The following is a 23,563-nucleotide window of genomic DNA, read 5'->3' as shown; positions in this document are numbered from 1 at the left end:
CAACTGGCCTACCTGGTTAAATAAAGGTGTTCTCAACTAGCCACCTGGTTAAATAAAGGTGTTCTCAACTGGCCTACCTGGTTAAATAAAGGTGTTCTCAACTGGCCTACCTGGTTAAATAAAGGTGTTTTCAACTGGCCTACCTGGTTAAATAAAGGTGTTCTCAACTGGCCTACCTGGTTAAATAAAGGTGTTCTCAACTGGCCTACCTGGTTAAATAAAGGTGTTCTCAACTGGCCTACCTGGTTAAATAAAGGTGTTCTCAACTGGCCTACCTGGTTAAATAAAGGTGTTCTCAACTGGCCTACCTGGTTAAATAAAGGTGTTCTCAACTGGCCTACCTGGTTAAATAAAGGTGTTCTCAACTGGCCTACCTGGTTAAATAAAGGTGTTCTCAACTGGCCTACCTGGTTAAATAAAGGTGTTCTCAACTGGCCTACCTACCTGGTTAAATAAAGGTGTTCTCAACTGGCCTACCTGGTTAAATAAAGGTGTTCTCAACTGGCCTACCTGGTTAAATAAAGGTGTTCTCAACTGGCCTACCTGGTTAAATAAAGGTGTTCTCAACTGGCCTACCTGGTTAAATAAAGGTGTTCTCAACTGGCCTACCTGGTTAAATAAAGGTGTTCTCAACTGGCCTACCTGGTTAAATAAAGGTGTTCTCAACTGGCCTACCTGGTTAAATAAAGGTGTTCTCAACTGGCCTACCTGGTTAAATAAAGGTGTTCTCAACTAGCCTACCTGGTTAAATAAAGGTGTTCTCAACTGGCCTACCTGGTTAAATAAAGGTGTTTTCAACTAGCCTACCTGGTTAAATAAAGGTGTTCTCAACTAGCCTACCTGGTTAAATAAAGGTGTTCTCAACTGGCCTACCTGGTTAAATAAAGGTGTTCTCAACTGGCCTACCTGGTTAAATAAAGGTGTTTTCAACTGGCCTACCTGGTTAAATAAAAACACATTTACAAAAAAATAAAAATTGCTCCACAGTGAACAACAAAAATATCAATTTAGTCATTAACTTACCTTCACATCATGGGAACTGCAAAATTCTCTGTTTAAAGCTTTCTGGATGAGTTCCCACCGTTCCTGCAGTTCCTGCAAAACCAGGAAGGTAAACCATCATCATCATCATCATCATCCTCCTCCTCCTCCGCCTAATCTTTCCTGATCGTACAGGTCAGGGTTAGTGGTCGGTTCTTTCTAAAACATGATATTGATTTGCATCATCACAAACCTAATGCCTTTATTAGTATCCCTGATTGATTTTATTTGACAGTATACAGTTGAAGTCGGAAGTTTACATACACTTAGGTCGGACATTTCACACATTTCTTGTTAACAAACTATAGTTTTGGCAAGTTGGTTAGGACATCTACTTTGTGCGTCGTTTTTCCAACAATTGTTTACAGATTATTTCACTTAATCACGATTCCAGTGGGTCAGACGTTTACATACACTAAGTTGACTGTGCCTTTAAACAGCTTGGAAAATTCCAGAAAATTATGCCATGGCTTTAGAAGCTTCTGATAGGATAATTGACATAATTTGAGTCAATTGGAGGTGTACCTATAGATGTATTTCAAGGACCTACCTTCAAACTCAGTGCCTCTTTGCTTGGCATCATGGGGAAATCAGCCAAGACCTCAGAAAAAAAAATTGTAGACCTCCACAAGTCTGGTTCATCCTTGGGAGCTATTTCCAAACGCCTGGAGGTACCACGTTCATCCGTACAAACAATAGTATGCAAGTATAAACACCATGGGACCGCGCATCCGTCATACCGCTCAGGAAGTAGACGCGTTCTGTTTCCTAGAGATGAATGCACTTTGGTGCGAAAAGTGCAAATCAATCCCAGAACAACAGCAAAGGACCTTGTGAAGATGCTGGAGGAAAAAAGTACAAAAGTATCTATATCCACAGTAAAACGAGTCCAATATTGACATAACCTGAAAGGCCGCTCAGCAAGGAAGAAGCCACTGCTCCAAACCAGCCAAAAAAAGCCAGACTACGGTTTGCAACTGCACCTGGGGACAAAGATCGTACATTTTGTAAAAATTTCCTCTGGTCTGATGAAACAAAAATAGAACTGTTTGGCCATAATGACCATTGTTATGTTTGGAGGAAAAAAGGGAGGCTTGCAAGCTGAAGAACACCATCCCAACCGTGAAGCACGGGGGTGGCAGCATCATGTTGTGGGGGTGCTTTGCTGCAGGAGGGACTGGTGCACTTCACAAAATAGATGGCATCATGAGGCAGGAAAATTATGTGGATATATTGAAGCAACATCTCAAGGCATCAGTCAGGAAGTTAAAGCTTGGTCGCAATTGGGTCTTCCAAATGGACAATGACCCCAAGCATACTTCCAAAGTTGTGCCAAAACGGCTTGAGGACAACAAAGTCAATGTATTGGAGTGACCATCACAAAGCCCTGACCTCAATCCCATAAATAATGAACTGACGAAAAATCATGTGCGAGCAAGGAGGCCTACAGGAGGAATGGGCCAAAATGGGCCAAAATTCACCCAACTTATTGTGGGAAGCTTGTGGAAGGCTACCTGAAATGTTTGACCCAAGACCCAAGTTAAACAATTTAAAGGCAATGCTACCCAATACTAATTGAGTGCATCTAAACTTCTGACCAACTGGGAATGTGACGAAAGAAATAAAAGCTGAAAGAAATAATTGTCTCTACTATTATTCTGACATTTCACATTCTTAAAATAAAGTGGTGATCCTAACTGACCTAAGACAGGGGGTATTTACTAGGATTAAATGTCAGGAATTGTGAAAAACTGAGTTTAATGTATTTGGCTACAGTGTATGTAAACTTCCAACTTCAACTGTCTACACACACACAACATTTGAACAACTTCCCAAGGATAACACAAAGTCAATAACTTATTTATATTATTATTATTTATATTATTGTTGATTTTTTAGAATTACACTGAACCAAAAATATAAGCGCAACATGTAAAGTGTTGGTCCCATGTTTCATGAACTGAAATAAAAGATCAGAGAAAATGTTCCACATCTTATTTCTCTCACAAGAAGCTGAGTTAAACGGATCATTACACATGGGGCAAATCCAACACAATACTGACACTGATAGCCACTCTCCATATGTTTAAGCATAGTGTTGGCTGCATCATGTTATGGGTATGCTTGTAATCATTAAGGACTGGGGAGTTTTTCAGGATAAAAAAGAAACAGAATGGAGCTAAACACAGGCAAAATCCTAGAGGAAAACCTGGTTCTGTCTACTTTCCAACAGACACTAGGAGATTAATTCACCTTACCAACAAAATAGTGAATGTTCCTGAGCGGCTGAGTTACAGTTTTGACTTAAATCGGCTTGAAAATCTATGGCAAGACTTGACAGTTTTTTTTGTCTAGCAATTAACAATAAGCAATTTGACAGAGCTTGAATAATTTTAAAATAATAAAACATGCAAATGTTGTACAATCCAGGTGTGCAAAGAGACTTCGCTGCCAAAGGTGATTCTAACGTATTGACTTAGGGGTGTGAAGAATAATGTAAATAAGATATTTCTGTCACTGTCATTATGGGAGGGGGGGGTTGCATTTATTGAATCCATTTTGAATTCAGGCTGTAACACAACAAAATGTGTTTATAAGTCAAGGGGTATGAATACTTTCTGAAGGCACTGGAGATCAGCTCTTTCCCTAATGGTGAGAGATGTAGCTCAGAAGATCACTTGTAAGTTATAAACAACACTTGTAGTTAGTGAATCCAATTTCAAACATGACAGTACAACGTGTAACTACGGTAGAAGCAGTACCTGATTTCCTACAGGGAACAGGCTGCTCTTTGAACAGGGCATTTTCACATGGACCTCGTCCCAGGTGTCTCTGAACTTATTGGGATAGGGAACAGGAACTTTGCCTGTTTGAAGGAGGTCTGTCTGTTGGAGAGAAAACACAGCACGAGGAGAACATGAACGGCAGTGGAATTCGACGACGACGACGATGATGATGATGATGATGACGACGACGACGATGATGATGATGATGATGATGATGATGATGACGATGAATCATGTGTCTTACTAACTTTCACCATTTAATCATTAATAATGCACATTTGTGTTCATCATACTTCACACATCCTTGGGGCGGCAGGTAGTGGTTAGAGACAGGGAGCCTAGTGGTTAGAGGCAGGTAGCCTAGTGGTTAGAGGCAGGTAGCCAAGTGGTTAGAGGCAGGTAGCCTAGTGGTTAGAGGCAGGTAGCCTAGTGGTTAGAGACAGGTAGCCTAGTGGTGGTTAGCCTAGTGGAGGCAGGTAGCCTAGTGGTTAGAGGCAGGGCAGGTAGCCTAGTGGTTAGAGGCAGGTAGCCTAGTGGTTAGAGGCAGGTAGCCTAGTGGTTAGAGGCAGGTAGCCAAGTGGTTAGAGGCAGGTAGCCAAGTGGTTAGAGGCAGGTAGCCAAGTGGTTAGAGGCAGGTAGCCAAGTGGTTAGAGACAGGTAGCCTAGTGGTTAGAGGCAGGTAGCCAAGTGGTTAGAGGCAGGTAGCCTAGTGGTTAGAGGCAGGTAGCCAAGTGGTTAGAGACAGGTAGCCTAGTGGTTAGAGACAGGTAGCCTAGTGGTTAGAGGCAGGTAGCCTAGTGGTTAGAGACAGGTGGCCCAGTGGTTAGAGGCAGGTAGCCTAGTGGTTAGAGGCAGGTAGCCTAGTGGTTAGAGGCAGGTAGCCTAGTGGTTAGAGGCAGGTAGCCTAGTGGTTAGAGGCAGGTAGCCTAGTGGTTAGAGGCAGGTAGCCTAGTGGTTAGAGGCAGGTAGCCTAGTGGTTAGAGACAGGTAGCCTAGTGGTTAGAGACAGGTAGCCTAGTGGTTAGAGACAGGTAGCCTAGTGGTTAGAACATTGGGCCAGTAACCGTAAAGGTTGCTTGATCGAATCCCCGAGCTGACAAGATAAAAAATAAAAAAATATGTCGTTCTGCCCCGAACAAGGCAGTTTAACCCACTGTTCCCCGAACAAGGCAGTTTAACCCACTGTTCCCCGAACAAGGCAGTTTAACCCACTGTTCCCCCGAACAAGGCAGTTTAACCCACTGTTCCACCGAACAAGGCAGTTTAACCCACTGTTCCACCGAACAAGGCAGTTTAACCCACTGTTCCCCGAACAAGGCAGTTTAACCCACTGTTCCCCGAGCAAGGCAGTTTAACCCACTGTTCCCCGAACAAGGCAGTTTAACCCACTGTTCCCCAAACAAGGCAGTTTAACCCACTGTTCCCCCGAACAAGGCAGTTTAACCCACTGTTCCCCAAACAAGGCAGTTTAACCCACTGTTCCCCCAAACAAGGCAGTTTAACCCACTGTTCCCCGAGCAAGGCAGTTTAACCCACTGTTCCCCCGAGCAAGGCAGTTTAACCCACTGTTCCCCGAGCAAGGCAGTTTAACCCACTGTTCCCCGAGCAAGGCAGTTTAACCCACTGTTCCCCCGAGCAAGGCAGTTTAACCCACTGTTCCCCAGAGCAAGGCAGTTTAACCCACTGTTCCCCAGAGCAAGGCAGTTTAACCCACTGTTCCCCGAGCAAGGCAGTTTAACCCACTGTTCCCCGAGCAAGGCAGTTTAACCCACTGTTCCCCGAGCAAGGCAGTTTAACCCACTGTTCCCCCGAGCAAGGCAGTTTAACCCACTGTTCCCCGAGCAAGGCAGTTTAACCCACTGTTCCCCCGAGCAAGGCAGTTTAACCCACTGTTCCCCCGAGCAAGGCAGTTTAACCCACTGTTCCCCCGAGCAAGGCAGTTTAACCCACTGTTCCCCGAACAAGGCAGTTTAACCCACTGTTCCCCGAACAAGGCAGTTTAACCCACTGTTCCCCGAACAAGGCAGTTTAACCCACCCCGAACAAGGCAGTTTAACCCACTGTTCCCCGAACAAGGCAGTTTAACCCACTGTTCCCCCGAACAAGGCAGTTTAACCCACTGTTCCCCGAACAAGGCAGTTTAACCCACTGTTCCCCTGAACAAGGCAGTTTAACCCACTGTTCCCCCAAACAAGGCAGTTTAACCCACTGTTCCCCTGAACAAGGCAGTTTAACCCACTGTTCCCCCTGAACAAGGCAGTTTAACCCACTGTCCCCCAAACCCCAAACAAGGCAGTTTAACCCACTGTTCCCCCAAACAAGGCAGTTTAACCCACTGTTCCCCCTGAACAAGGCAGTTTAACCCACTGTTCCCCCAAACAAGGCAGTTTAACCCACTGTTTCCCTGAACAAGGCAGTTTAACCCACTGTTCCCCCTGAACAAGGCAGTTTAACCCACTGTTTCCCTGAACAAGGCAGTTTAACCCACTGTTCCCCCAAACAAGGCAGTTTAACCCACTGTTCCCCCAAACAAGGCAGTTTAACCCACTGTTCCCCCAAACAAGGCAGTTTAACCCACTGTTCCCCCGAACAAGGCAGTTTAACCCACTGTTCCCCCAAACAAGGCAGTTTAACCCACTGTTCCCCCAAACAAGGCAGTTTAACCCACTGTTTCCCTGAACAAGGCAGTTTAACCCACTGTTCCCCCGAACAAGGCAGTTTAACCCACTGTTTCCCTGTACGCCGTCATGGTAAATAAGTATTTGTTCTTAACAGACTTATCCTAGTTAAATAAATAAAAATACATCCAACACAAATATTGAGACCAGGACTATTGTGGAGTAGCACAAATCAAGGCTGAGACCATTCTATGGAGGGTCTAGTACAGTGATCAACTAGATTCAGCTGCGGGCCAATTATTTTCTTTAGCAGATGGCCGGAAATATAAATCATAAATAATTATAAATCATTTGTAGACTGCACATTGACCACAAGAAACCCAAACAGATATAATATTTGACCAAAACAATCATTTCAAACTTTGGTTTACAAGACCACATATCTGTATATTATGCATGGGGGGGGGGGAATCCTGATCTTACTGTTCACTTGTACCTGGTTGTCTAGGTCAGTGATTAGTTAGGAACTCCCCTCACCTGGTTGTCTAGGTCAGTGATTAGTTAGGAACTCCCCTCACCTGGTTGTCTAGGTCAGTGATTAGTTAGGAACTCCCCTCACCTGGTTGTCTAGGTCAGTGATTAGTTAGTTAGGAACTCCCCTCACCTGGTTGTCTAGGTCAGTGATTAGTTAGGAACAAATTGAGGTCAGTGATTAATAACAAAACCACCTGGTTGTCAGATGCTCAGCCCACCTGGTTGTCTGGTCAGTGATTAGTTAGAACACCTGGTTGTCTAGGTCTTAGAACTCCCTCACCTGGTTGTCTAGGTCAGTGATTAGTTAGAACACTCACCTGGTTGTCTAGGTCAGTGATTAGTTAGGAACTCCCCCACCTGGTTGTCTAGGTCAGTGGCTTAGAACCCTCACCTGGTTGTCTAGGACAGTGATTAGGTTAGAACACCACCTGGTTGTCTAGGTCAGTGACCACTAAGGAACAAATTGAACGGAAATAACAAAACCACAGATGCTCAGACACCACTGGCTTAGACACCACTGGCTTAGACACCACTGGCTTAGACACCACTGGCTTAGACACCACTGGCTTAGACACCACTGGCCTGGACACCACTGGCCTGGACACCACTGGCCTGGACACCACTGGCCTAGACACCACTGGCCTGGACACCACTGGCCTGGACACCACTGGCCTGGACACCACTGGCCTGGACACCACTGGCCTGGACTAAAGGGGTTAGACACCACTGGCTTAGACACCACTGGCTTAGATACCACTGGCTTAGACACCACTGGCTTAGACACCACTGGCTTAGACACCACTGGCTTAGACACCACTGGCTTAGACACCACTGGCTTAGACACCACTGGCCTGGACACCACTGGGTTAGACACCACTGGGTTGGACACCACTGGCCTGGACACCACTGGCCTAGACACCACTGGGTTTAGACACCACTGGCCTGGACACCACTGGCCTGGACTAAAGGGGTTAGACACCACTGGGTTAGACACCACTGGCCTGGACTAAAGGGGTTAGACACCACTGGCCTGGACTAAAGGGCTTAGACACCACTGGCCTGGACTAAAGGGCTTAGACCCCACTGGCTTAGACTAAAGGGGTTTGACCCCACTGGCTTAGACTAAAGGGGTTTGACCCCACTGGCTTAGACTAAAGGGGTTTGACCCCACTGGCTTAGACTAAAGGGGTTTGACCCCACTGGCTTAGACTAAAGGGGTTTGACCCCACTGGCTTAGACTAAAGGGGTTTGACCCCACTGGCTTAGACTAAAGGGGTTTGACCCCACTGGCTTAGACTAAAGGGGTTTGACCCCACTGGCTTAGACTAAAGGGGTTTGACCCCACTGGCTTGGACTAAAGAGGTTTGACACCACTGGTTTGGACTAAAGCATTCAGTTAGTTTTCCAAGGAGCTGCACCCTCTCTCTCACCCTGATCATGACAGTGTGATGGTCAGGAATATTCTTCAGTGGTGGGAGTGGTCGACCACACTGTGGCATTCTCCTCAGATCACTGATGGGGCTTCCTAGCCACTTGGAATCGTACGGTGGCGACGGTGGAGGGCCGTCCTCTCCGTCTCTGCAATGTTTCTCACGTGGGACATCCTCTCCGTCTCTGCGATGTTTCTCACGTGGGACGTCCTCTCCGTCTCTGCGTTGTTTCTCCGAAGGAGCTTGGGCACTGTCACGTTGAAAAAAGGAGAAACAACTTTAACACGACACTGAAGAAGAAAAAATAAATGCAATAGATCAACAACAGGATGCACGAGCAACACAGTTTATAATAAACACCGTAAGAAGACATCAGAACAATCTAGCTAAAAACTACTGCCTACATCACAATAGACTGCCTTTTGACATTGACTTGATCTCTGTACTGAGAGGAAGACATTGACTTGATCTCTGCACTGAGAGGAAGACATTGACTTGATCTCTGCACTGACAGGAAGACATTGACTTGATCTCTGTACTGACAGGAAGACATTGACTTGATCTCTGTACTGACAGGAAGACATTGACTTGATCTCTGTACTGACAGGAAGACATTGACTTGATCTCTGTACTGACAGGAAGACATTGACTTGATCTCTGTACTGACAGGAAGACATTGACTTGATCTCTGTACTGACAGGAAGACATTGACTTGATCTCTGTACTGACAGGAAGACATTGACTTGATCTCTGTACTGACAGGAAGACATTGACTTGATCTCTGTACTGACAGGAAGACATTGACTTGATCTCTGTACTGACAGGAAGACATTGACTTGATCTCTGCACTGACAGGAAGACATTGACTTGATCTCTGCACTGACAGGAAGACATTGACTTGATCTCTGTACTGACAGGAAGACATTGACTTGATCTCTGTACTGACAGGAAGACATTGACTTGATCTCTGTACTGACAGGAAGACATTGACTTGATCTCTGTACTGACAGGAAGACATTGACTTGATCTCTGTACTGACAGGAAGACATTGACTTGATCTCTGTACTGACAGGAAGACATTGACTTGATCTCTGTACTGACAGGAAGACATTGACTTGATCTCTGTACTGACAGGAAGACATTGATTCTTCTGTTGCCATATTTTCTCCACCACTTGGTGAGTCACAACAGCCACCCCGGAGAAGAGCATGTTTCTCTGACAGTAACAGGAACACAAATAACTGTCACGATAAAAACTATCCACAAATTAAAATAGTATGAATAACATTCAAATTCGGCTAGGTGTTCTAAATGGGTCAGTAGCCTAATAGTGAAAAAACCCATAAAGAAGCTTCACAGCTTGCCCCTGAAACAACTTTATTGGTGAAAAATACTTGTCCAAAAATGTCAAAAAGGTCAACCAAGAGAAACGAGCATACTGAGCCGGACGCCAAGTCGACTCATATCCTTACAAATCTTTGCTTACAACCATAACAGGAGTAACCTACTTAATTACTTACACATAGGCCTAACTAACATTAAGTCTGAAGTGAAGCGTATATTTGCGTGGATTCCTCATGTCTAGCTCATTGTTAGAAAAACGTTTGGTCCAAATCGGATGTTAGGTATTATATTTATTGAATGTAAATATAGCACCTATAAACTATTCGCAGACCAGATTCACCTCGCAGGCCGCTAGTTGGGGAACCCTGGTCTAGTGACTGCTGGTTTTTACTGTTCACTTGTACCTGGTTGTCTAGGTCAGTGATGAGTTAGTTAGGAACTCCCCTCACCTGGTTGTCTAGGTCAGTGATTAGTAAGGAACTCCCCTCACCTGGTTGTCTAGGTCAGAGATTATAAATGCAAATGAATCATATCAATACAAATGTTGTATTAGACCTAGGTATTGTGTGTATGTACTGACATGTAGTGTGTATGTACTGACATGTAGTGTGTATGTACTGACATGTAGTGTGTATGTACTGACATGTAGGCTGTGTGTATGTACTGACATGTAGGCTGTGTGTATGTACTGACATGTAGGCTGTGTGTATGTACTGACATGTAGGCTGTGTGTATGTACTGACATGTAGGCTGTGTGTATGTACTGACATGTAGGTGTGTATGTACTGACATGTAGGCTGTGTGTATGTACTGACATGTAGGCTGTGTGTATGTACTGACATGTAGGCTGTGTGTATGTACTGACATGTAGGCTGTGTGTATGTACTGACATGTAGTGTGTATGTACTGACATGTAGTGTGTATGTACTGACATGTAGGCTGTGTGTACTGACATGTAGGCTGTGTGTGATGTTTTAAATACATTTCAGTCCTTGACTAATAATGTTTTGTACTATGTCTTATGTCATGTTTCCTGTGGACCTCAGGAAGAGTTGTTGATGAGGATCCTAATAAATACACACAAAAAAAATGGCCAATTTGGATACACTGTTGCAGGAATGCTAGTCTGATCTGTTTCTAACAACAAATGATTCCAGAACAATCTGAGACAGTGGGTGTTAAAATCCTCTTGTACTTTTTGAGGTGGAACGACCCAGGACACAGAATTCTCAGCACTCAAAAACTATCCTCACCTGCTGGTACCGCCACTGTCCTCACCTGCTGGTACCGCCACTGTCCTCACCTGCTGGGACCCCCACTGTCCTCACCTGCTGGGACCCCCACTGTCCTCACCTGCTGGGACCCCCACTGTCCTCACCTGCTGGGACCCCCACTGCCCTCACCTCCTGGGACCCCCACTGTCCTATCAACCAACATTTGTAATGAAGCCTATACCCGACATGTAATTGAGGATGCTTAGACTATATAATCTTGAGATATGACTTTGTACTATGTCCGTGAATCTAAGACGTGACGTAATTTTGCTCTCTTGCATATTTGAATGTAAAACGCGTGAACCCAGAATTCTGTATTTAAATGGGTTACTTCCACAGCACCAGGTATTCAATACTGTACCTTGTGGATGGGGCGAAGAAGTCTGTTATTTTTCCTTGGCCCTTGGAGGAGGATCTTTCTGTGTCCTGCTGCTTGTCCAGATCCCTGTTGATCTGGCTCACGGTCTCCTCCATTTGCTCATCACTGTTCCCTTTAGGATCTGTGGGCACGTTCGAGACCGGCTTGTGATCCGTGGGCATTTCCGAGACCGGCTTGTGATCCTTGGGCACTTCCGAGACCGGCTTGTGATCCTTGGGCACTTCCGAGACCGGCTTGTGATCCTTGGGCACTTCCGAGACCGGCTTGTGATCCTTGGGCACTTCCGAGACCGGCTTGTGATCCTTGGGCACTTTCGAGACCGGCTTGTGATCCTTGGGCACTTCCGAGACCGGCTTGTGATCCTTGGGCACTTCCGAGACCGGCTTGTGATCCTTGGGCACTTCCGAGACCGGCTTGTGATCCTTGGGCACTTCCGAGACCGGCTTGTGATCCTTGGGCACTTCCGAGACCGGCTTGTGATCCTTGGGCACTTCCGAGACCGGCTTGTGATCTGTGGTGATTTGCGAGACGGGAATGTGATCTGTGGAGACTTCTGAGACAGGCCTGTGATCCTTGGGCACTTCCGAGACCGGCTTGTGATCCTTGGGCACTTCCGAGACCGGCCTGTGATCCTTGGGCACTTCCGAGACCGGCTTGTGATCCGTGGGCACTTCCGAGACCGGCTTGTGATCCTTGGGCACTTCCGAGACCGGCTTGTGATCCTTGGGCACTTCCGAGATCCGCTTGTGATCCTTGGGCACTTCCGAGACCGGCTTGTGATCCTTGGGCACTTCCGAGACCGGCTTGTGATCCTTGGGCACTTCCGAGACCGGCTTGTGATCCTTGAGCACTTCCGAGACCGGCTTGTGATCCTTGGGAACTTCAGAGACCGGCATGTGATCTGTGGTGATTTGCGAGACGGGAATGTGATCTGTGGAGACTTCTGAGACAGGCCTGTGATCTGTGGTGATTTGCAAAACGGGTTTATGATCCTTTAAGCTGTCACATGGTGTTAAGGGCACTGTCTCTTCATCCTCCACGTCTATAATACTAGAGACAACAGGTTCCTCAGAGTCTGAACTGTGGGTCTGGGCCTCGGTCTCTGTCTCCATAAACTGGATCTTGTGACTGCAGCCAGACTCGGAGCTGTCTGGACTCACCATCTCTACATCCTCTATTTGTTGTTCAGCAGCTTCACACATGTCATAAGCTGGGCTTGTGGTGCTTTGGGGAAGTTCCAACAGCCACTTATCAGGGTTATTCTGTTGGGACTTGGGATTGTTTTTCTGACTAAGAGATGTTGCTTTGGCACTATGCTGCTGCCCCTCCATTGCGTGTAGACTTGCCTCTTTGGAACTTGCTAATGGAGAGGACACAAAAGACAACAGAATGAGAATCAACTTGGATCATAATTAAATTGACTGGTAAGTCAAAGTGAGTGTAGCCTATAGATAGGCCTACCGCAAAAACACATCAGAAAATCAAACAACTCAAAAAAATTGAACTGAAGAAAAATCCACAATCAGATTACACAGAGGATCATTTAATATTCCCTGCTCAGGGAGTGTTACCTTTAATAGCCAATGAAAGAGGGCTCCTTGAGCCGACAGGTGCTTGGAGGCCAAATTCAACCCGCAGTCTCTTTTTAGCAGGCTCCAAGTCTGACAGTGCAGTCATGCTTCAAGATAGAGAAAGAGCACCATAATAACGTTAGCATCCCCAGAATAGATGGGACGTGTGTTGTAAAACCATCTAGCTAACGTTAGCTAGCCATTTCACACGCCACAAGTATTTGATTGTCTATAGTTCATACAAAATAAAGTGAATCGTTATGCATACTCACAATACAACCTCATTCAGTAATACCACCGAAGCGTTTTGGTAACGATGGTTCCAGAATGGTTTCACACAGAGTCCTCTCCTCAGCAGGCTAGTGAAACATATCATACGGCTTGCAAACATACGATAGTGGATCTATAGCTAGTTTAACAACACAAAATATATTTTGGCATGTACAGCCAGCAGTGACCAAGGTCTAGCTAATTCGTAAAGGTTAGCTAGACACAATTAGCTTCACAGTTTTACGTTGTTGTCATGAGCGTTTTTACTTGGTACAATTAGTACTACAACAACATAGTTGTTGTTGTTGTTGTTGTTTTTTACAGCTGATGTGAGGTTAGGTTAACTCTTAAACCAAAGATATTACATAAATACGGTTTCGACTGTAACGTACCACAAAACAGACACGTCATCGTCTCAGCAACAAAACAAAATCACTTCCGGGTCACATAATTTTTTTACCGTTTCAAAATGGCCCCCACGTTATATTAGAAGAGGGTAAAAAAAAACTGTACTTATTCATAATACAGTGCCCTCAGAAAGTGTTAACACTCCTTGACTTTTTCGGCATTATCTTGGGTTACAACCTGCATTTAATATGGATTTTTTTTTAAATTAGTAAAAAATAAATGTAAAAAAAACTGAAATTACTTGTGTAAATAAGTATTCAAACCCTTAGTTATGGAAAACCTAAATACGTTCAGGAGTAAAAATGTGCTTAATTAACAAAGTATAATAATAAATTGCATGGACTGTGCAAAAAAAGTGTTTAAATTATTTTTGATTGACTAACTAATCTCTGTACTAATCTGTAAGGTCCCTAAATTGAGCAGTGAATTTCAAACACAGATTCAACCACAAAGATCATGTTTTTTTTTTCAATGCCTCGTAAAGAAGGGCACCTATTGGTAGACATTGAATATCCCTTTGAGCATGGTGAAGTTATTAATTACACTTTGGAGGGTGTATCAATACACCCAGTCACTACAAATATACAGGCGTCCTTCCTAACTCAGTTGCAGCAGAGGAAGGAAACCGCTCAGGGATTTCACCATGAGGCCAATCTAAGTAACATAATTTCACCCGTGCGTCAATCTAAGTAACACAATGGAAAAAATCGCCATCAAAACCTGTCAGTTTAAGCTAGAGATGTCTGCACGGGCTGCATCTCAATCCACCACATTTTCCTATGTTGGCCTTCCGCATCTGAAGAAATGTGCCTTGTCACCTAAAACCCTCACAAACTTTTACAGATGCACAATTGAGAGCATCCTGTCGGGCTGTATCACTGCCTGGTACGGAAACTGCTCCGCCCACAACCGCAAGGCTCTCCAGAGGGTGGTGCGGTCTGCACAACGCCCGTGACAGAGGGGGTCAAATACTTAATTCCCTCATTAAAATGCAAATCAATTTATAACATTTTTGACATGCGTTTTTCAGGATTTTTTTGTTGTTGTTCTGTCTCTCACTGTTCAAATAAACCTACCATTAAAATTATAGATGGATAATTTCTTTGTGAGGCAATCGTACAAAATCAGCAGGGGATCAAATACTTTTTTCCCTCACTGTATCTAGATATAGCCTTCATATAAGTTACATGGCATTTACTTAAAAACAAAAATACATTTTAGAAACTAGATATAAACAGACATAGCCTTCTGTGTATTAGTGAACAGTAGCCTTGTGTTTTCCTGCCAATTAGCGAACAGCTGTTTCCCAGTCAATGTGTGTGCCACTAAGGTGTTGTTGGGACCGCTTGGGTAAGAGAGCGCTGCGGTTTGCTTGGGTAAGAGAGCGCTGTGGTAGAACCGCTTGGGTAAGAGAGCGCTGCGGTAGAACCGTTTGGGTAAGAGAGCGCTGTGGTAGAACCGCTTGGGTAAGAGAGCGCTGCGGTAGAACCGTTTGGGTAAGAGAGCGCTGCGGTAGAACCGTTTGGGTAAGAGAGCACTGCGGTAGAACCGTTTCTCGCTGTGGGACTGCAGATACATCTCAAAATGAAAGTACAGGCAACGTACTGTTATTATTTATTTACTGAGCACAAAGGTGATGTTGCCCTGCTCAGATGTTGCATGGATCAGCCAATGGTTGCGTGCCACATCATCAACTGCACCAGATTATGTGGTTAGTAAATACAGAACAGAACATAGTGTAGGAGCCTATCACCTATTTCTGTAACACAACGCAGCTTGATGTACCAGTACACCCCCTGGACAGGACACTAGTCTATCTCCTCAGTACACCCCCTGGACAGGACACTAGTCTATCTCCTCAGTACACCCCCTGGACAGGACACTAGTCTATCTCCTCAGTACACCCCTGGACAGGACACTAGTCTATCTCCTCAGTACATCCCCTGGACAGGACACTAGTCTATCTCCTCAGTACACCCCCTGGACAGGACACTAGTCTAGCTCCTCAGTACACCCCCTGGACAGGACACTAGTCTATCTCCTCAGTACATCCCCTGGACAGGACACTAGTCTAGCTCCTCAGTACACCCCCTGGACAGGACACTAGTCTATCTCCTCAGTACATCCCCTGGACAGGACACTAGTCTATCTCCTCAGTACACCCCTGGACAGGACACTAGTCTAGCTCCTCAGTACACCCCTGGACAGGACACTAGTCTATCTCCTCAGTACACCCCCTGGACAGGACACTAGACACCAGTCTAGCTCCTCAGTACACCCCTGGACAGGACACTAGTCTAGCTCCTCAGTACTCCCCTGGACAGGACACTAGTCTAGCTCCTCAGTACACCCCCTGGACAGGACACTAGTCTATCTCCTCAGTACACCCCCTGGACAGGACACTAGTCTAGCTCCTCAGTACTCCCCCTGGATAGGACACTAGTCTATCTCCTCAGTACACCCCTGGACAGGACACTAGTCTGTTTCCTCAGTACACCCCTGGACAGGACACTAGAATATCTCCTCAGTACACCCCCTGGACAGGACACTAGTCTAGCTCCTCAGTACACCCCTGGACAGGACACTAGTCTAGCTCCTCAGTACACCCCTGGACAGGACACTAGACACCAGTCTAGCTCCTCAGTACACCCCTGGACAGGACACTAGTCTAGCTCCTCAGTACTCCCCCTGGACAGGACACTAGTCTAGCTCCTCAGTACACCCCCTGGACAGGACACTAGTCTAGCTCCTCAGTACTCCCCCTGGACAGGACACTAGTCTATCTCCTCAGTACACCCCTGGACAGGACACTAGTCTGTTTCCTCAGTACACCCCATGGACAGGACACTAGAATATCTCCTCAGTATACCCCCTGGACAGGACACTAGTCTAGCTCCTCAGTACACCCCTGGACAGGACACTAGTCTATCTCCTCAGTACACCCCCTGGACAGGACACTAGACACCAGTCTAGCTCCTCAGTACACCCCCTGGACAGGACACTAGTCTAGCGCCTCAGTACTCCCCCTGGACAGGACACTAGTCTAGCTCCTCAGTACACCCCCTGGACAGGACACTAGTCTATCTCCTCAGTACACCCCCTGGACAGGACACTAGTCTAGCTCCTCAGTACTCCCCCTGGACAGGACACTAGTCTATCTCCTCAGTACACCCCCTGGACAGGACACTAGTCTGTTTCCTCAGTACACCCCCTGGACAGGACACTAGAATATCTCCTCAGTATACGCCCCTGGACAGGACACTAGTCTAGCTCCTCAGTACACCCCCTGGACAGGACACTAGTCTAGCTCCTCAGTACACCCCTGGACAGGACACTAGTCTAGCTCCTCAGTACACCCCTGGACAGGACACTAGACACCAGTCTAGCTCCTCAGTACACCCCCTGGACAGGACACTAGTCTAGCTCCTCAGTACTCCCCCTGGACAGGACACTAGTCTAGCTCCTCAGTACACCCCCTGGACAGGACACTAGTCTATCTCCTCAGTACACCCCCTGGACAGGACACTAGTCTAGCTCCTCAGTACTCCCCCTGGACAGGACACTAGTCTATCTCCTCAGTACACCCCCTGGACAAGACACTAGTCTGTTTCCTCAGTACACCCCCTGGACAGGACACGAGAATATCTCCTCAGTATACCCCCTGGACAGGACACTAGTCTAGCTCCTCAGTACACCCCCTGGACAGGACACTAGTCTATCTCCTCAGTACACCCCCTGGACAGGACACTAGCAATAGTCTAGCTCCTCAGTACACCCCTGGACAGGACACTAGACAATAGTCTAGCTCCTCAGTACACCCCCTGGACAGGACACTAGTCTATCTCCTCAGTACACCCGCTGGACAGGACACTAGTCTGTTTCCTCAGTACACCCCTGGACAGGACACTAGTCTATCTCCTCAGTACACCCCCTGGACAGGACACTAGTCTAGATCCTCAGTACACCCCCTGGACAGGACACTAGTCTAGCTCCTCAGTACACCCCTTGGACAGGACACTAGTCTAGCTCCTCAGTACAGCCCCTGGACAGGACACTAGTCTAGCGCCTCAGTACTACCCCCTGGACAGGACACTAGTCTAGCTCCTCAGTACACCCCCTGGACAGGACACTAGTCTATCTCCTCAGTACACCCCCTGGACAGGACACTAGTCTAGCTCCTCAGTACTCCCCCTGGACAGGACACTAGTCTAGCTCCTCAGGACACTACCTGGACAGGACACTAGTCTGTTTCCTCAGTACACCCCCTGGACAGGACACTAGAATATCTCCTCAGTATACGCCCTGGACAGGACACTAGTCTAGCTCCTCAGTACACCCCCTGGACAGGACACTAGTCTAGCTCCTCAGTACACCCCCTGGACAGGACACTAGTCTAGCTCCTCAGTACACCCCTGGACAGGACACTAGACACCAGTCTAGCTCCTCAGTACACCCCTGGACAGGACACTAGTCTAGCTCCTCAGTACTCCCCCTGGACAGGACACTAGTCTAGCTCCTCAGTACACCCCCTGGACAGGACACTAGTCTATCTCCTCAGTACACCCCTGGACAGGACACTAGTCTAGCTCCTCAGTACTCCCCCTGGACAGGACACTAGTCTATCTCCTCAGTACACCCCCTGGACAGGACACTAGTCTGTTTCCTCAGTACACCCCTGGACAGGACACTAGAATATCTCCTCAGTACACCCCTGGACAGGACACTAGAATATCTCCTCAGTATACGCCCTGGACAGGACACTAGTCTAGCTCCTCAGTACACCCCTGGACAGGACACTAGTCTAGCTCCTCAGTACACCCCCTGGACAGGACACTAGTCTAGCTCCTCAGTACACCCCTGGACAGGACACTAGTCTATCTCCTCAGTACACCCCCTGGACAGGACACTAGTCTAGCTCCTCAGTACTCCCCTGGACAGGACACTAGTCTATCTCCTCAGTACACCCCCTGGACAGGACACTAGTCTGTTTCCTCAGTACACCCCTGGACAGGACACTAGAATATCTCCTCAGTACACCCCCTGGACAGGACACTAGAATATCTCCTCAGTATACGCCCTGGACAGGACACTAGTCTAGCTCCTCAGTACACCCCCTGGACAGGACACTAGTCTAGCTCCTCAGTACACCCCCTGGACAGGACACTAGTCTAGCTCCTCAGTACACCCCTGGACAGGACACTAGACACCAGTCTAGCTCCTCAGTACACCCCCTGGACAGGACACTAGTCTAGCTCCTCAGTACTCCCCCTGGACAGGACACTAGTCTAGCTCCTCAGTACACCCCCTGGACAGGACACTAGTCTGTTTCCTCAGTACACCCCTGGACAGGACACTAGAATATCTCCTCAGTACACCCCTGGACAGGACACTAGAATATCTCCTCAGTATACGCCCTGGACAGGACACTAGTCTAGCTCCTCAGTACACCCCTGGACAGGACACTAGTCTAGCTCCTCAGTACACCCCCTGGACAGGACACTAGTCTAGCTCCTCAGTACACCCCCTGGACAGGACACTAGACACCAGTCTAGCTCCTCAGTACACCCCCTGGACAGGACACTAGTCTAGCTCCTCAGTACTCCCCCTGGACAGGACACTAGTCTAGCTCCTCAGTACACCCCCTGGACAGGACACTAGTCTATCTCCTCAGTACACCCCTGGACGAGACACTAGTCTATCTCCTCAGTACTCCCCCTGGACAGGACACTAGTCTATCTCCTCAGTACACCCCCTGGACAGGACACGAGAATATCTCCTCAGTATACCCCCTGGACAGGACACCAGTCTAGCTCCTCAGTACACCCCTGGACAGGACACTAGTCTATCTCCTCAGTACACCCCTGGACAGGACACTAGCAATAGTCTAGCTCCTCAGTACACCCCTGGACAGGACACTAGACAATAGTCTAGCTCCTCAGTACACCCCCTGGACAGGACACTAGTCTATCTCCTCAGTATACCCGCTGGACAGGACACTAGTCTGTTTCCTCAGTACACCCCTGGACAGGACACTAGTCTATCTCCTCAGTACACCCCCTGGACAGGACACTAGTCTAGATCCTCAGTACACCCCCTGGACAGGACACTAGTCTAGCTCCTCAGTACACCCCCTGGACAGGACACTAGTCTAGCTCCTCAGTACACCCCCTGGACAGGACACTAGAATATCTCCTCAGTATACCCCCTGGACAGGACACTAGTCTTGCTCCTCAGTACTCCCCCTGGACAGGACACTAGTCTATCTCCTCAGTACACCCCCTGGACAGGACACTAGTCTGTTTCCTCAGTACACCCCTGGACAGGACACTAGAATATCTCCTCAGTATACCCCCTGGACAGGACACTAGTCTATCTCCTCAGTACACCCCCTGGACAGGACACTAGTCTAGCTCCTCAGTACACCCCCTGGACAGGACACTAGTCTAGCTCCTCAGTACACCCCCTGGACAGGACACTAGTCTACCTCCTCAGTACTCCCCCTGGACAGGACACTAGTCTATCTCCTCAGTACACCCCCTGGACAGGACACTAGTCTGTTTCCTCAGTACACCCCCTGGACAAGACACTAGAATATCTCCTCAGTACACCCCCTGGACAGGACACTAGTCTGTTTCCTCAGTACACCCCTGGACAGGACACTAGAATATCTCCTCAGTATACCCCTGGACAGGACACTAGTCTATCTCCTCAGTACACCCCTGGACAGGACACTAGTCTAGCTCCTCAGTACACCCCTGGACAGGACACTAGTCTAGCTCCTCAGTACACCCCTGGACAGGACACTAGTCTAGCTCCTCAGTACCCCCTGGACAGGACACTAGACAATAGTCTAGCTCCTCAGTACACCCCCTGGACAGGACACTAGTCTATCTCCTCAGTACACCCGCTGGACAGGACACTAGTCTGTTTCCTCAGTACACCCCTGGACAGGACACTAGTCTATCTCCTCAGTACACCCCTGGACAGGACACTAGTCTAGATCCTCAGTACACCCCTGGACAGGACACTAGTCTAGCTCCTCAGTACACCCCTTGGACAGGACACTAGTCTAGCTCCTCAGTACAGCCCCTGGACAGGACACTAGTCTAGCGCCTCAGTACTCCCCCTGGACAGGACACTAGTCTAGCTCCTCAGTACACCCCTGGACAGGACACTAGTCTATCTCCTCAGTACACCCCCTGGACAGGACACTAGTCTAGCTCCTCAGTACTCCCCTGGACAGGACACTAGTCTAGCTCCTCAGGACACTACCTGGACAGGACACTAGTCTGTTTCCTCAGTACACCCCCTGGACAGGACACTAGAATATCTCCTCAGTATACGCCCTGGACAGGACACTAGTCTAGCTCCTCAGTACACCCCCTGGACAGGACACTAGTCTAGCTCCTCAGTACACCCCTGGACAGGACACTAGTCTAGCTCCTCAGTACACCCCTGGACAGGACACTAGACACCAGTCTAGCTCCTCAGTACACCCCCTGGACAGGACACTAGTCTAGCTCCTCAGTACCCCCTGGACAGGACACTAGTCTAGCTCCTCAGTACACCCCCTGGACAGGACACTAGTCTAGCTCCTCAGTACTCCCCCTGGACAGGACACTAGTCTATCTCCTCAGTACACCCCTGGACAGGACACTAGTCTGTTTCCTCAGTACACCCCCTGGACAGGACACTAGAATATCTCCTCAGTACACCCCCTGGACAGGACACTAGAATATCTCCTCAGTATACGCCCTGGACAGGACACTAGTCTAGCTCCTCAGTACACCCCCTGGACAGGACACTAGTCTAGCTCCTCAGTACACCCCCTGGACAGGACACTAGTCTAGCTCCTCAGTACACCCCCTGGACAGGACACTAGTCTATCTCCTCAGTACACCCCCTGGACAGGACACTAGTCTAGCTCCTCAGTACTCCCCCTGGACAGGACACTAGTCTATCTCCTCAGTACACCCCCTGGACAGAACCCCAGTTTGTTTCCTCAGTACACCCCCTGGACAGGACACTAGAATATCTCCTCAGTACACCCCCTGGACAGGCTACTAGAATATCTCCTCAGTATACCCCCTGGACAGGACACTAGTCTAGCTCCTCAGTACACCCCCTGGACAGGACACTAGTCTAGCTCCTCAGTACACCCCCTGGACAGGACACTAGACACCAGTCTAGCTCCTCAGTACACCCCCTGGACAGGACACTAGTCTAGCTCCTCAGTACTCCCCCTGGACAGGACACTAGTCTAGCTCCTCAGTACACCCCCTGGACAGGACACTAGTCTGTTTCCTCAGTACACCCCCTGGACAGGACACTAGAATATCTCCTCAGTACACCCCCTGGACAGGACACTAGAATATCTCCTCAGTATACGCCCTGGACAGGACACTAGTCTAGCTCCTCAGTACACCCCCTGGACAGGACACTAGTCTAGCTCCTCAGTACACCCCCTGGACAGGACACTAGTCTAGCTCCTCAGTACACCCCTGGACAGGACACTAGACACCAGTCTAGCTCCTCAGTACACCCCTGGACAGGACACTAGTCTAGCTCCTCAGTACTCCCCCTGGACAGGACACTAGTCTAGCTCCTCAGTACACCCCCTGGACAGGACACTAGTCTATCTCCTCAGTACACCCCCTGGACGAGGACACTAGTCTATCTCCTCAGTACTCCCCCTGGACAGGACACTAGTCTATCTCCTCAGTACACCCCTGGACAGGACACGAGAATATCTCCTCAGTATACCCCCTGGACAGGACACCAGTCTAGCTCCTCAGTACACCCCCTGGACAGGACACTAGTCTATCTCCTCAGTACACCCCCTGGACAGGACACTAGCAATAGTCTAGCTCCTCAGTACACCCCCTGGACAGGACACTAGACAATAGTCTGGCTCCTCAGTACACCCCTGGACAGGACACTAGTCTATCTCCTCAGTATACCCGCTGGACAGGACACTAGTCTGTTTCCTCAGTACACCCCCTGGACAGGACACTAGTCTATCTCCTCAGTACACCCCCTGGACAGGACACTAGTCTAGATCCTCAGTACACCCCCTGGACAGGACACTAGTCTAGCTCCTCAGTACACCCCCTGGACAGGACACTAGTCTAGCTCCTCAGTACACCCCTGGACAGGACACTAGAATATCTCCTCAGTATACCCCCTGGACAGGACACTAGTCTTGCTCCTCAGTACTCCCCTGGACAGGACACTAGTCTATCTCCTCAGTACACCCCCTGGACAGGACACTAGTCTGTTTCCTCAGTACACCCCCTGGACAGGACACTAGAATATCTCCTCAGTATACCCCCTGGACAGGACACTAGTCTATCTCCTCAGTACACCCCTGGACAGGACACTAGTCTAGCTCCTCAGTACACCCCCTGGACAGGACACTAGTCTAGCTCCTCAGTACACCCCCTGGACAGGACACTAGTCTAGCTCCTCAGTACTCCCCCTGGACAGGACACTAGTCTATCTCCTCAGTACACCCCTGGACAGGACACTAGTCTGTTTCCTCAGTACACCCCTGGACAAGACACTAGAATATCTCCTCAGTACACCCCTGGACAGGACACTAGTCTGTTTCCTCAGTACACCCCCTGGACAGGACACTAGAATATCTCCTCAGTATACCCCCTGGACAGGACACTAGTCTATCTCCTCAGTACACCCCCTGGACAGGACACTAGTCTAGCTCCTCAGTACACCCCTGGACAGGACACTAGTCTAGCTCCTCAGTACACCCCCTGGACAGGACACTAGTCTAGCTCCTCAGTACTCCCCCTGGACAGGACACTAGTCTATCTCCTCAGTACACCCCCTGGACAGGACACTAGTCTGTTTCCTCAGTACACCCCCTGGACAAGACACTAGAATATCTCCTC

General features: G+C 48.1%; 1 protein-coding gene across 1 annotated transcript in view; it reads right to left on the bottom strand.

Annotated features, from left to right (window-relative positions):
- Window positions 1-13,704, bottom strand: part of parga (poly (ADP-ribose) glycohydrolase a) — an 85,349-nt gene extending 71,645 nt beyond the window's left edge. The window contains 7 exon segments of the mRNA XM_042305767.1: window positions 1,024-1,095; window positions 3,804-3,926; window positions 8,410-8,659; window positions 11,389-12,766; window positions 12,978-13,084; window positions 13,250-13,336; window positions 13,640-13,704. Of these exon segments, the coding sequence (XP_042161701.1) occupies window positions 1,024-1,095; window positions 3,804-3,926; window positions 8,410-8,659; window positions 11,389-12,766; window positions 12,978-13,083 (1,929 nt within the window). The 5' untranslated portion in view covers window position 13,084; window positions 13,250-13,336; window positions 13,640-13,704.
- Window positions 13,705-23,563: the final 9,859 nt, after the last annotated feature.

The sequence above is a fragment of the Oncorhynchus tshawytscha genome, linkage group LG25 (assembly GCF_018296145.1).
Source record: "Oncorhynchus tshawytscha isolate Ot180627B linkage group LG25, Otsh_v2.0, whole genome shotgun sequence".
NCBI lineage: Eukaryota > Metazoa > Chordata > Actinopteri > Salmoniformes > Salmonidae > Oncorhynchus > Oncorhynchus tshawytscha.
Note: the sequence above shows the minus strand (reverse complement) of the source record. Positions and strands in the feature narration are given on the sequence as shown.